Source organism: Phalaenopsis equestris, unplaced genomic scaffold, assembly GCF_001263595.1.
Source record: "Phalaenopsis equestris unplaced genomic scaffold, ASM126359v1 Scaffold200377, whole genome shotgun sequence".
Classification (NCBI taxonomy): Eukaryota; Viridiplantae; Streptophyta; class Magnoliopsida; order Asparagales; family Orchidaceae; genus Phalaenopsis; species Phalaenopsis equestris.
Window position 1 is genome coordinate 133,959 of NW_018220205.1, and position 12,346 is coordinate 146,304.

Sequence of the window (12,346 nt, forward strand, 5' to 3'; positions counted from 1 at the left end):
GAAAACTTTTATGCCATGTGCTTTTGCTTTTTCTGTTCTTTTTTTTTTTTAAATTTCTTGGCTTCTTTCCTTACTTGCGTAATGTTCCCAACTTATTGAAGTTTGTCAAGTCATAGACGTTGAAATTCTTGAATAAAAGTACTCTGATACTCTAAATATGCTGTTAAGTTCTCGTTCAAAATGATGAAGCTATTTGATTGACGCTATAAATTTTTCTGCCCTCCACTTCCTTGTCTTTCTACTTTGCATACGGTTTCTCTTCATTTATCAAATTCATTAAAGTGATTACAGTCAAATAAGCGGATTAATCATGCTATGTTAGACTCTCGCTACTCAAATTCTGAAAAAAAAACTTATTCTTGGAATATCAAAAAACACCATTAGACTTGTGTCATACATTTTCGAATTACAATTTTTATAATGCAACCATATATTGTCTGTAAATTATGTAATTACTTCATTATATTAAAACTTAGCAAAATGGTAGTTTGCTTTTTAGCATTATTTAATATTACTTCTGATGATCAGCTTTCCAGTTTGACAACTTCCTTGTAATAGTGATTGACGCTGTTTTGAGCATATACTCTAATCGAGTGTCTTACACGCCCATGTAGGTGTGTGTTTGATGTGTTCTTGCATGCATTGTATTTTGTGTTTTTATGTTTAAAAATGAGATAAACCAAACAAACTTTGGGATTGTTTTGTCCATCATTAACAGCAAAAAATTTTTGATTGGCTGACAGACGATTAATGATGCAATTGTATATTCTGGTCTTTTGAATGTTACATCACCTGGTTGCCAGAAAGGAACATGAAACCTCGTAACATTTTTATGTCCTTGAAGGTGGAAAATTTACATAAATACCACTCAATTCCTATGTATTTAAATATCTAACCCTTAAACTTCAATTTTTACTTACATGTCATCTCACCTATGCATGGAAAGGTGTATTTTTCTTTTTAAAAGTTAAAATGGTGGTATTTTTGATGTGACATGAAAGATTTGGGCTTCATAAATTTAGAAAGTAAAGTTAGGCGTTAAGAGATGTAAAAACATAGGAATTAGGTGGTATTTATGTAAATGCCTTTTTTTTTAACCTCTAATGTTACTTCCTTCGTGTATTTAATCTTGTCGATACTGTTTGACATGTGTTGATGTTATTTGTTAGAAACCAATGTCTTACCTGATTCAGGTAAAAGGCAAAGCTGCTGTATTAGGCTTTGTTGGGGCTCCTTTCACTCTGGCTTCTTACGTTGTTGAAGGTGGTTCATCAAAGCATTTCTCAAAAATAAAAAGGTTGGCCTTCTCACAACCCAAGGTATCCTTCTGCTTAGCTTTGTCAACAACTTGGCTGAAAGTTTGAAGTTTTCTGCGTTATTGCTATTTCTCGTGCATATTGCATTTCTGTTTTCAAATGGCGAAGTTAGTAATTCTGGAGTAAATTCACCAACTACGTGACGGGCCAAGAAGGTAACAGGACTACTATATGCCAAAAATTGTTAATTTGTGTATTTGTGTGCGCGCGCGCAATTAGTAAGGATTGCCAGACAAAAAAGCAAACAAAACAAAACGCAGATATAATGAAAGTCCATGATGCTAAATCCTTACAACTATGAAAGTTATAAAATGGTGCATTTGGATCTTTGCTTGGGGCTTTGTGAAAATAGGGGAGTGACAATCTATATATATGTACATACACATATACGTTTGGTAAATAGAATTTAAAACCACTTACTCACCAAAGTCAACTCTACGTGCCTCATCTAAATCATCAAGCTGCAGAGCATCATGATCATTGATGTGCTCACAAATTAGTGAGAGCCCGAGAGACGAGGTGTTGCAATAATAGGTGAATCAAGAGGTGTTGCATTAATAGGTGAATCAAGATCAATGATGATGCTTTTAGGTGTCGATGAAACCACCATAATAAGGCGAGCAGGTGCAGTCACAAGAGCCTCTAATCTTTAAGGAAATTAAATAAAAATGGTTCCAATTTCTTAATGTGGTTCTAATATAATGTATGAGATGTCTCCAAAGTAGTAAATAGTTGGATTTGATCTGTTGATTGTAATTCTTGTGTGTTGAAGTGCTCAAAAAAATTAATGCTCAAATATTTTTATGTTGACTAATATGTTAGAATTCATGTAAATTTAACCCTCTGCCAATGTTCATAAGTTGTGTTAATTCACACCTCATTTTCTAACTAAAAAGTAACTTTAGTTCAACTAGGACTACGGCAACAAAAGATGGTTAAAAATATTATCTGCTACCAATGATTTGTCAAATATAGAACCCAAGGAGTATAAATTGTATTTGTTGAAAATAAATGAAGTCAAGGGAATGCAAGCTAGACTGGAGTGATTAATGGTCACTTGGAGATGTCAAAATGAGGTGATCATTTTAGCATGCATATTGGGAAATTACTGATTTAGTACTACGGTCGAGAGAAAGTTCGGTGTACTTGTTTTTAAAGATGATAATAACACAACTAGAGTTAATAAAATCAACAAAAATGATCGCCAACCAAATAGAAATCCAATAAAAGTTTGTGAATAATCTATATTTTTGGGCAACTCAATCACAATTTGATAATAATAGAAAATGCATAGACGTCTAATAATTTCTTAGATCTCTTCACTGACATGAGTGCAAGTTTGTCTTGATAAGTGGTTGGATTTTTACGAGGAGTTGATATTCAATATTGATGAAAAAATTAGAGGGAAATGTTTATTTGAAGCGGAGGAATGAATTGGCGAATCATTCAGCCCACCAACAATATTTGTAAAGAAGTGAGGGGGTTCGGCAGCTAGAGGCACAGGTTTCCTTGGAAAGGAAGCGGGAGGAGTCTTCGTGAAGGAGCCATCAAGAGAGAAGGTGGCAACCTAATTGGGGTTCTTCAAGCCCTAAGAGCAGCCATGACATGGACGTCCTCCCCCTTACAGGATGGGAGAAGGAATTTTGCAGAGAATTGGTTCTGACTGGTTGTGCCCAGGCCAGTTCAAGGAATTCTTATTCTTCGGATCTGGACGGTCTTTTATAGGGCGTATTTACCTCTTTATTTATGCTATTATTAAGGTATTTTGTTTCCTACATATAAATATATTGTTAAATCTGGGTTGAATTTTTTTTTTTTTTTGGATCTGGTTTAAGCACTAGAGATTGCTTTCTCTAGTTTTCCTTTGCCGGAAGGCTTAATGCATCATTTGTTCACTCTCAGATGGTGTGCCTGTAATTTAATTGGATCTAGGTGGTGAGCTCTCCCGGACACCCGAAAATCTTCTGTGCCAGCAAATCTTGCTGTCGACCTGCTGTTTTTGCTTTTAGCCTGCTGTCCAGCTGTTGGATATGCCAGAATTTCAGCAGCCGTCATCATTTCCCCATTTGTTTCTCATTCTGCAACTCTCCTAATTCACCCTTTGATTTTCTCATACCGTCTAGACATCCTAGATCAGTGCCAAACCACTGCGGGAGAAAGAGAAGGTGAGATCCATCGAGAAACCGTTAACATGGGAGAAGGATTCAAAACAAAGGCAATGGCAGCTGTAGAACCATCAAGAGTCAAAGAAAGGTAACAAGCATTATATCTAAGGCTAGATGAAGCGCAGAAATCCATAGAAGGCGGGAAAGCAAATTGAGAAGGCAGCACAATGCCTTAAGTGCAGGGGGAATTAAAAACATCTTTACTCCTTGACGAGTGTGAGAAGAGCTGGATGGCATGAGGTGTTGATACATGAGTTGAGAGAAGCATACCACATGTGATTACGAAGTTTGACAGAGATGCATGGTTGAGCAGTATGATGCCAAGATGGATCTTGGTGGAAACTGATGAGCTGGCTCTCCTGAGCAAGAGGAGACCATGTGCGTGGACATGTGGCTGAGCAGAGAAGCACACAACAAGGGTTCATTGAGTGGAGTGGAGATGGATGTGTAAATGAACACTCTGGACTATTTCTCAATTTTTATGTATCATCTTTGCGTAGGGTCCACGATATTTATTTATTTACTTTTTTAACTTATTCCAAATTTCTTTGATGTAAGTGGTGTTGTGAAGTAGTGTGTTTGGGATTTGGGGTAAGAAGTGGCAAGGTTTTGCATTGTGGCAATGGGGTAATGGCTTGTGGTAGACAATACAAAGGGTAGTTGTGAGTGGAATAAAATTGTGATTGAAGAGAAAAGAGTGGTAACAAGCTTTTGAGGATGAAGGGTGATGGCCTTGCAAGGGGTGGTAAAGACATTGGTGGCAATGTTGTTCCAATGGGAGTCATTGTGACGGGTGTATTATGTCTGTATCTAGCCTAAGGGCAATTTAGTTTATTATTATTTATTATTGTTTAATATAAATAGGACTAATATGCTTAGGACTAGGGTTATGCTTGCTCTTGTTGTATGGAGTTCTAGGTTAGGGTTGGGGAGAGATTTCCTACCCCTCAAAATTGTAGGAATTTGAGGAGATCGCCTACCTTTTGAATTGTAGGTTCTTATCTTTGTATTCATGTTGTTTTGGATTATTAAAAAAGAGAAATTTATTTTGTCCTAATTTATGTATAAAAATCAGTGGAGTTTTCTATCAAATTGGTTTTAGAACTTTTGATTCTCAGGATATCAACTAGATTGCTCAATACAGGAGTGTATAGCATTTGACACCGAACCTTGTGATACAGTCACAATAAGAGCATGTGGAGAAGGCAACGACAGGATCGTGGCTTATAGAGACCCGATTTTTTTTTTTTTTTTGGCAGAGAAGGCAACGAAGAGATTGCAACGTACAAAGACCTGAAATGACCATCTCCCCCCCCTCCTGATAGTCACAATCAAAGCTTGTTGGGAATGCACTGACTGGGTTGCATCATATAGAGGACCAAAACACTATCTTTCATCTTCTGCGCTGTCTTTACGAAACAGTCTATTTGCACTAGCTGGGAAAACGACGAAGGTATATCATTCAAGACGACCTCCAACACTATCATGGGAAGAACTATTTGGAACACAAACGTGGGGATTTATTTTCTGGTTCACAAGCTAACAGTGCGATCGCGGGGTACAGACCGTAGGAAAGTCGAGGCATAGTGGAATATAAAAATTCCGCTCTTGATTGAATCTGGGGATTAGGATTGCGGCGTAAAGGAGTTCCGCATCGCTAGTGATAGAAACTCGTGATTGGGATCTGTGACATACATGAATTCGGATTGCGGCTACAGAGTTCCACACGACTTCTAATTGTTCCAACGAACTGCCTACAAGAATTTTGGGATCATAACGTCAGAGTTTCGCAGAGGCTTAACTCGCATTCATAAATTTTGAACCTTGTGATTTCAGAGTAAATAATTTCCTAAATTGTGTAGGGACTAATGATAGCCAGAAAGGTGGATGTTTTGGAAGAATAAATTAGTGAAAGAGGTTAGTTAATCGAATTAGGTATAGAGGAGCGTTTCTTGGCCATGGAGGGGAGGTTCACAACCTTAGAAGAAATGATAAAAAAGATGTGGAATCCCTCTACCACCTATAGCTGGATTTAGCGACGGCGTCTGGAACAGATGCGAGCGACAAAAATCAGAAGAATTCGTGTGACATCCTACCTCATGTAGATCTAGAGTTGTGAGATCGGGTGAGTGAATGTGAAGTGGACTCGGGCGTCAGTAATTGGAAAGAATGAGATGACATTCAGACGACTGGAGCGAGAGGTAGTAGATAGAATGTGGCGGTGGGCGATTCCAGAATGAGAGCATCAATTTGAAGTATTTTGATCTCGAACTAGAAACTATGGTAGGTGGGACTCTGATAGAGGGCTACATCCAAAAACACTAGTGGCTCTCACTTAAGGCAGAAGAAGATTATGGAGCTTATGGGGACAGGCGAGCTGATTATGAGGTGCCCCAGACCTATGGAAGAAGGGAAATCAATATGGGTCGGAGAAAAGAAACTCACCACTGTGTCATGCAAGGGAATTCAGGAGGAGACTCACACATAAGGAAATTGAAAATGCTGGTCTTTGAAGGATGCCTACGGTTGAGTTTATCGTGTGGAGAAGTTTTTTGCGGTTAATGGGTTGAGAATAGGGCTGTCAATTTAGCTCGTTGTTCGTGAACAACTCGTGTTTGGCTCGTTAAGCAGCTCATGTTCGACTCGTTCGTTAAGCCTAACGAGCCGAACACGAACAAATTTTTAAGCTCGAAATATAAACGAGGCGAAAACGAACAACAGTTTGTTCGCTCGTGTTCGGCTCGAAATGGCTCGAAAAAAAAAATTATATAACTTTTTATATAACAATATATTACATATATTATTTATATAATAATATATTATATATATTTATGTCTAAGTTTAAATCATAACACCTCATGTGGCAATGTGGTTATTGTCTTCTTCTGTATAGATTTGATCCAGGTTCGAATCCCACGCTTTACATCTATTTTTCTCAATTTTAGTTTAACGAGCCAATTTCGAGCCGAACACGAGCCGAACACGAACACGAATATTTAAATCGAGCCGAACACGAACACACTGTACACAAGCCGATTTCGAACACGAGCCGATTTCGAACACGAGCTATTTCGAACGAGCCGAACACGAGCCAAGCCTGAGCTTGCTCAAGCTCGGCTCGTTTACAGCCCTAGTTGAGAATGGAAGAGAAATTTATGGAGATGGTTCTGTGTTTGGAAGGTAAGGCACAAGCTTGGTATCAATGGAGATAATAACATCAACCATTCAAAACCTCGGAAGAATTCAAGGATTGATTATTGGTGCGTTTTAGAACCAATCGAGAAGTTAAATTACATGAGCTGTTTTTGCATTTGTCCAGGAAGGGTTTGTAATGGAATATAAGGAGAAATTGAGATGATATCTTGTCGATTGAGGGGTTGTCGGATGAAGTGTTGGAAGATAACTTCATGAAATGGTTAAAATCAGATATTTGAGCATCACTTCATCTGTTGAGACCGTGGAGATTCAGAGAAACTATGGAATTAGAGCAGTGGGTTCAAGATAAAAGTCCACTGGAATGTGCTAATAGGAGCAACACAAGTGGAACGCCACACCGCAATGTTACAACCACGACGATACAAAAAGCTAAAATAGTGGAAGTTTAGAAGGAGCTCCATAGGATTGGAATAAGGGGCTACACGACCATGAGCAACACACAAATGTCTTACAGAGATAGAGATCCAAGAAAAACGGATAGAGGTTATGTTTGCCTTGCAATGAGAAATTTTTCCCAAGACACCGTTGCAATGATAAGACATTATAGATTTTCATAGTGTGTGACAAGGAGACGGGATGCGGAAATAGAGAAGTCTGTGGTGGAGAATGGGGAAGAAATGACAGTACTCTCACTTAAGGTCTTCACTTTTGAAAACATCGCCTCACCATTTGTTTCGCACGTTTCGGGTGATTATCCTAAAACCGCGTTTCGTATTTTGGTTAGAAGCTGGACGCGGGGTTATACCCGCGATCGGCGTTCGCGACCACGCTCTCTCCAACTTTTACCTCCCTGCCCTCACTCTCCAAAATCTTCGGTCCCAGCTTTTACCTCCCCGCCGAAAGCCAAGCGAAGATCTCCGTCGCTCTCGAAAGCCAGACGAAGACCTCCGCCGCTCTTCTGCCGAAAGCCATGCGAAGCCCCTTCCTCCGTCGCTCCTCTGCCCTACGTCCGTCGCTCCTCTGCCGAAAACCAGGCAATGTTCGTTCCTCCGTTGCTCCTCTGTCGAAAGCCAAGCGAAGCCCCTTCCTCCGTTACTCCTTTACCCTACGTCCGTCGCTCCTCTGCCGAAAGCCAGGCGAAGCCCCTTCCTCCGTCGCTCCTCTGTCGAAAGCCAGGCGAAGCCCCTTCCTCCTTCGCTCTTCTGCCCTACGTCCGTAGCTCCTCTGCCGAAAGCCAGGCAAAACCCCTACCTCAAAAGCAATAGCTGAAGCGGAGGAGAGCAGGTAAGGTTGGTCTTCTCAAATTGCCCTTCTCATATTGAGTATTTGGTAATGAAGATGATAAAATAGCTTTTAATGTACCAATCCTCAACCATAATTAGAAAATCAAACAATTTCAGGAGTTCATTACCCATATAATTTTAAATATATATATGGCAATAACTTTGCATTCACTCATCACTTAAATCTGTGCTTGCTTGTTTCTTTTTTATTTTTCAGTATACAATATCCAGAAATTAACTTCTCGTCTCTTGTGAGCCAATGTTAGTAGCAAATAATTTATCTTTACATGCTCAATGATTCAAATAATTTATTGATTTTCGGCTTGATAATGATGAAAAGTATAACAAAAATTGAAGTTTAGACTTTACATAGGTTTTTGATTTTCCTATCTTTCCCTTTTTCACTGTAAGCACTGCAACTGTAAGTAGAAGTCTTCAACAGTACTTTTCCATATAAATCAGTGTTATGTTGGAATTTTTGGGTGGTCTGTATGTGTCAAATGAGTCTAAAGATGGTTAATTGGTTCTAAAATACCTAACACGTATACATTGTTATTTTGTTGAGAAAAATACAATTTCTATGTGATTGATTGTTCATTTAATTAAAGAAAATCTGCAAATCAGTTGTTTACAAAACACACAAACCAAACAGCTTATCCAAAAAAGGGGCAGAATTATCATTTATCCAGAATTAGCTGTTTTTCAAACACACAAACCAAACGGCCAACCAGCTTATCCGGATCAGCTGCTCATCAGCAGATTATCAAGATCAGTTGCTTATCAGCATAAGCTGGATAAGCTGCAGCTGCCCCAAACGGATCCTTAGATGTGGCAGATGTCTTATTGAACTTGGTGGTGGGATCAACACCGAATCACACTATGAAACCTCAAGGGTAGATCAAAGAAAAGGACGCAGTTGTGTTGATAGATAGTGGGCCACCCAAAACTTCATCTTTACTCAAATTGCGAAGTAATTGGGGTTTGAGATGTTGGAGACATGAATTTATGAATTTTTGGAGTCATGATGGGGACGAGACATGTGGAGAAGAGCTAAGCAGTTCATAAAGGAGTGATTTTAACACTGCTAGATATTTAGGTGATGGAAGAGTTTCTTCCTTGGATTTAGGGAGCACTGACATGATATTGGTTATGAAATGTTGCAATCCATAGGGGAAACTAAGATTGGATTGGAAACTTTTGACAATGGAGTTTTAGGAGGGAGATAATATGGTGGTGTTTTACACCGAACTTAGTTTATGCAAGACCTTGATGTTAGTGAATCCATTGAAGGTGGAAAATAGGTTGGTGGGGCCACATCCTATGATGTGGAATGAGTTGAGAAGGCTTAGGGGACTTACAGAATACTATCGAGAGTGTGTGAGGGGTTATAATTCACTTGTGGCTGATGATGAAGAAAGTGAAAAATGATAACTTTTATTAGGAAAAAGTCACGACCCAGACATTTGAGAATTGAAGAAAACCATGACGAGTGGGTCAGAACTGACGATAATAACCAGGCTCAAGCTAGTTTATGAGCTGAGGGGTCCACAATTTGATTCGGCATTGACGACAATGTATCTTTTTGGGAGGGGAGTATTATTATGCCGTTACCTAGCCCTAATTTTTGTGTGAAATTTTGTGGAGTTTCTCATTAGGGTGAGATGGAGTATGCGTAAAGAGATGGCTAGGGTGGAGCTCCAGAAGATGGTGTTGGTGGTGGTGATGGTGTTTTTTATTGTGGCAAGCTATGCATTGTTGTTAGTGGTGTAGATTCATTAGCAAAGTGGTGGCTTTGAGTAAGATAGAGGTTAATAGGATTGTGAAGTTGGTTAGGGGTTTCATGGGGGATGTTGCTGCTGAAATCTTAGTGTTACCTGGGATTAAGCTCGGGCATGAGAACTATGGGAGTGATTTGTCTAAGAATGGCATTAGTAATTGTTTTATTGTGGGGATGTATAAGTTGGTAAACGCATCCTTCTGTCCAATGTACCGCAAATAAAGTTGGATATTTTGTATCAGGTTTGAGTTGGCTCAGGTAGCCAAAGGTGCTAGGTCTGTTCAAGCTAGAAGGGGTTTTGATTTTATGGCGTGGATACCAATGGTAGAGCTGCTCGCTCATATATCTTTAGATATGGGTTACGTTTGGCTCAAGAAGTGGTGGTGTTGTGTATCTTTCCATTATGGAATTCTATGAGGTGAAGTTGTGGAATTTTTCTTTAATTGGATTTTTGTAGGGATGGCTGCTTGAAATTGTGTGTCAAGTGGTTTAATAAAGGTGCAAAACTAATAATTATTTGCGGTGCTACCTCTAGGTGATGGTTACTTTAATTTTTGCTTTAAAGGGCCTTATGGTCACGATTTTATTTGGGTGGTGGTATCATGGACAATTGTGGGATTAGTCTCTTTCATCGAAATGTTGGCACCTAAAATTTATTTGTCCTCTTCATTTATGTTTGATTTGTTTTTTGGTTATGATTTCCAGGACTTATTTTGTAATAGGACGTCCAAATATTATATTGATGCTACCACATATTGGCATTTCTCTAAACCTTGATGCTTTTACGTTAGGATGAACATAAATATTATGCTTGAGTTTGTTTATCGGTGGACATATCAAACCCTTTTGTTAAAAAAATTATCAATGAGATCAAGAATGTTCAAGAGTTGGTCCAAGTGTTTATGCACGAAAGAATCCATAGTTTATGTGGGATTTTTCTTTTTCAACCAGCCGCACAGATGAACTCGACTTCATGTTCAACTTCACAAACTTCGGTGCAGTAAAATGATTTAATGTAAAACCTGGCGGCGATGTTGGCGGTGGGCAGTGGCGGGTGGTGGAGGTAGAAGCCGGTGATGACGTAATGGCCATTGGAAGAGGGCAGAAGCTGCCCATAATGATAGCAGTTGACGGCATTGTCGATGGGGGCAGCGGCAGTAGATGGTGGCAATTGACAGCGCCGATGATGATGGATGATAGAAACAACAGATTGTGGTGTGTTAAAAAATCATCCAAATCAACTAATTTAGAACTAAAATGTCCCAAGTGAGTTTCAATTCCTTCTAAAATTTACTTGAATTTATTTTTCATCAAATCAAACGCCTACCTTTCTAATACCTCTACATTTGGAATACTCTACAGTTTACACCTAAAACCCTTGATTCAGATCTCACTCTTACCCCGTACAACTTGACCTGTGTACTTTCTTATATGAGATTTATTGTTGTATTGTTTCCATTGGCTTCCCTGGTTTCTTTCAGATTTTTTTCCTTGTCTCATCCTTAGCAGCATGGTAGCTAGTATGAAACGGTATTTTACTGATTATTTCAAAATTCCGTTCGTAGAAGAGAAAATTGCAGCACAAGAAAATTAGACATTTGCCGAAGGCAGCCATACAAGGATTTCATTCATACGAAAATTCAATGAATAGATTTTTTTTGTTAAAACTCAGAATAATGTGGTGGAATACACACATTTTCATTGATATGAATGTGGTTATAAATAACCCTTACAATAATCTTGTAATAGGAAAAATAATAAAAGGTAAATGATATGAAAGGAAGGGTATAACACTTAGTATCTCCAATAATTAATTCGCATTAATTATTAGGAGATATAGGAAACAACATAAAATAGGGAAATAAATATCTCATTAATTCTAAGGAAATAATTTATTTACAAGAATAAATTATTTCCTAACATAACTCTAATTCTAAGGAAATAATTTATTTATAAGAATAAATTATTTCCTATCATAACTCCTAACAGCTCTTTATCCTCGATCATCACGACACCATCATGCCATTTGTAAGACGAATCAATGCCACCGATCGAAAGGTCTACGCCACCCGAACGCTGCTCTTCCTCAACAATGACAGCACCCTGAAACCCCTCGCTATTGAGCTTAGCCTCCCCCATCCAGGTGGCGATACTTTTGGCGCCATAAGCACTGTATACACGCCCATGACTTCCGGTGTTGAAGGCTCAATTTGGTCGCTTGCCAAAGCCTATGTCATCATCAATGACTCCTGCGTTCATCAGCTTATTAGCCACTGGTATTTGTTCATCAAATAATCAAACATAAGTTTAAGAATTGTTTACATTGTAGCTAGAATCCTTCGTGGCAGGCTGCGCACTCACGCAGTGATGGAACCCTTCGTGATCGCCACAAACCGCCACCTGAGCGCGATGCACCCCATCAGTAAGCTCCTTTTGCCACACTACCGCGACACCATGAACATAAACGCTCTCGCTCGACAAAGCCTCATCAATGCCGGCGGCCTACTCGAGTTCATCATTTTTCCTTCCAAGTACACTATGGAAATGTCCTCCTCTGTTTACAAAAGCTGGAATTTTGTCGAGCAGGGCCTTCCATCCGATCTCCTCAAGCGAGGAATGGCGGGGGGCAGCCAACCCCCAACCGACCAC

General features: G+C 39.2%; 1 protein-coding gene across 1 annotated transcript in view; it reads left to right on the top strand.

Annotated features, from left to right (window-relative positions):
• Positions 1–12,346, top strand: part of LOC110035861 (uroporphyrinogen decarboxylase) — a 38,813-nt gene that overhangs the window by 20,682 nt on the left and 5,785 nt on the right. Inside the window, exon 5 of the mRNA XM_020740175.1 lies at positions 1,194–1,319. Coding sequence (XP_020595834.1) covers positions 1,194–1,319 — 126 coding nt within the window. The remainder of the gene's footprint in view (positions 1–1,193; positions 1,320–12,346) is intronic.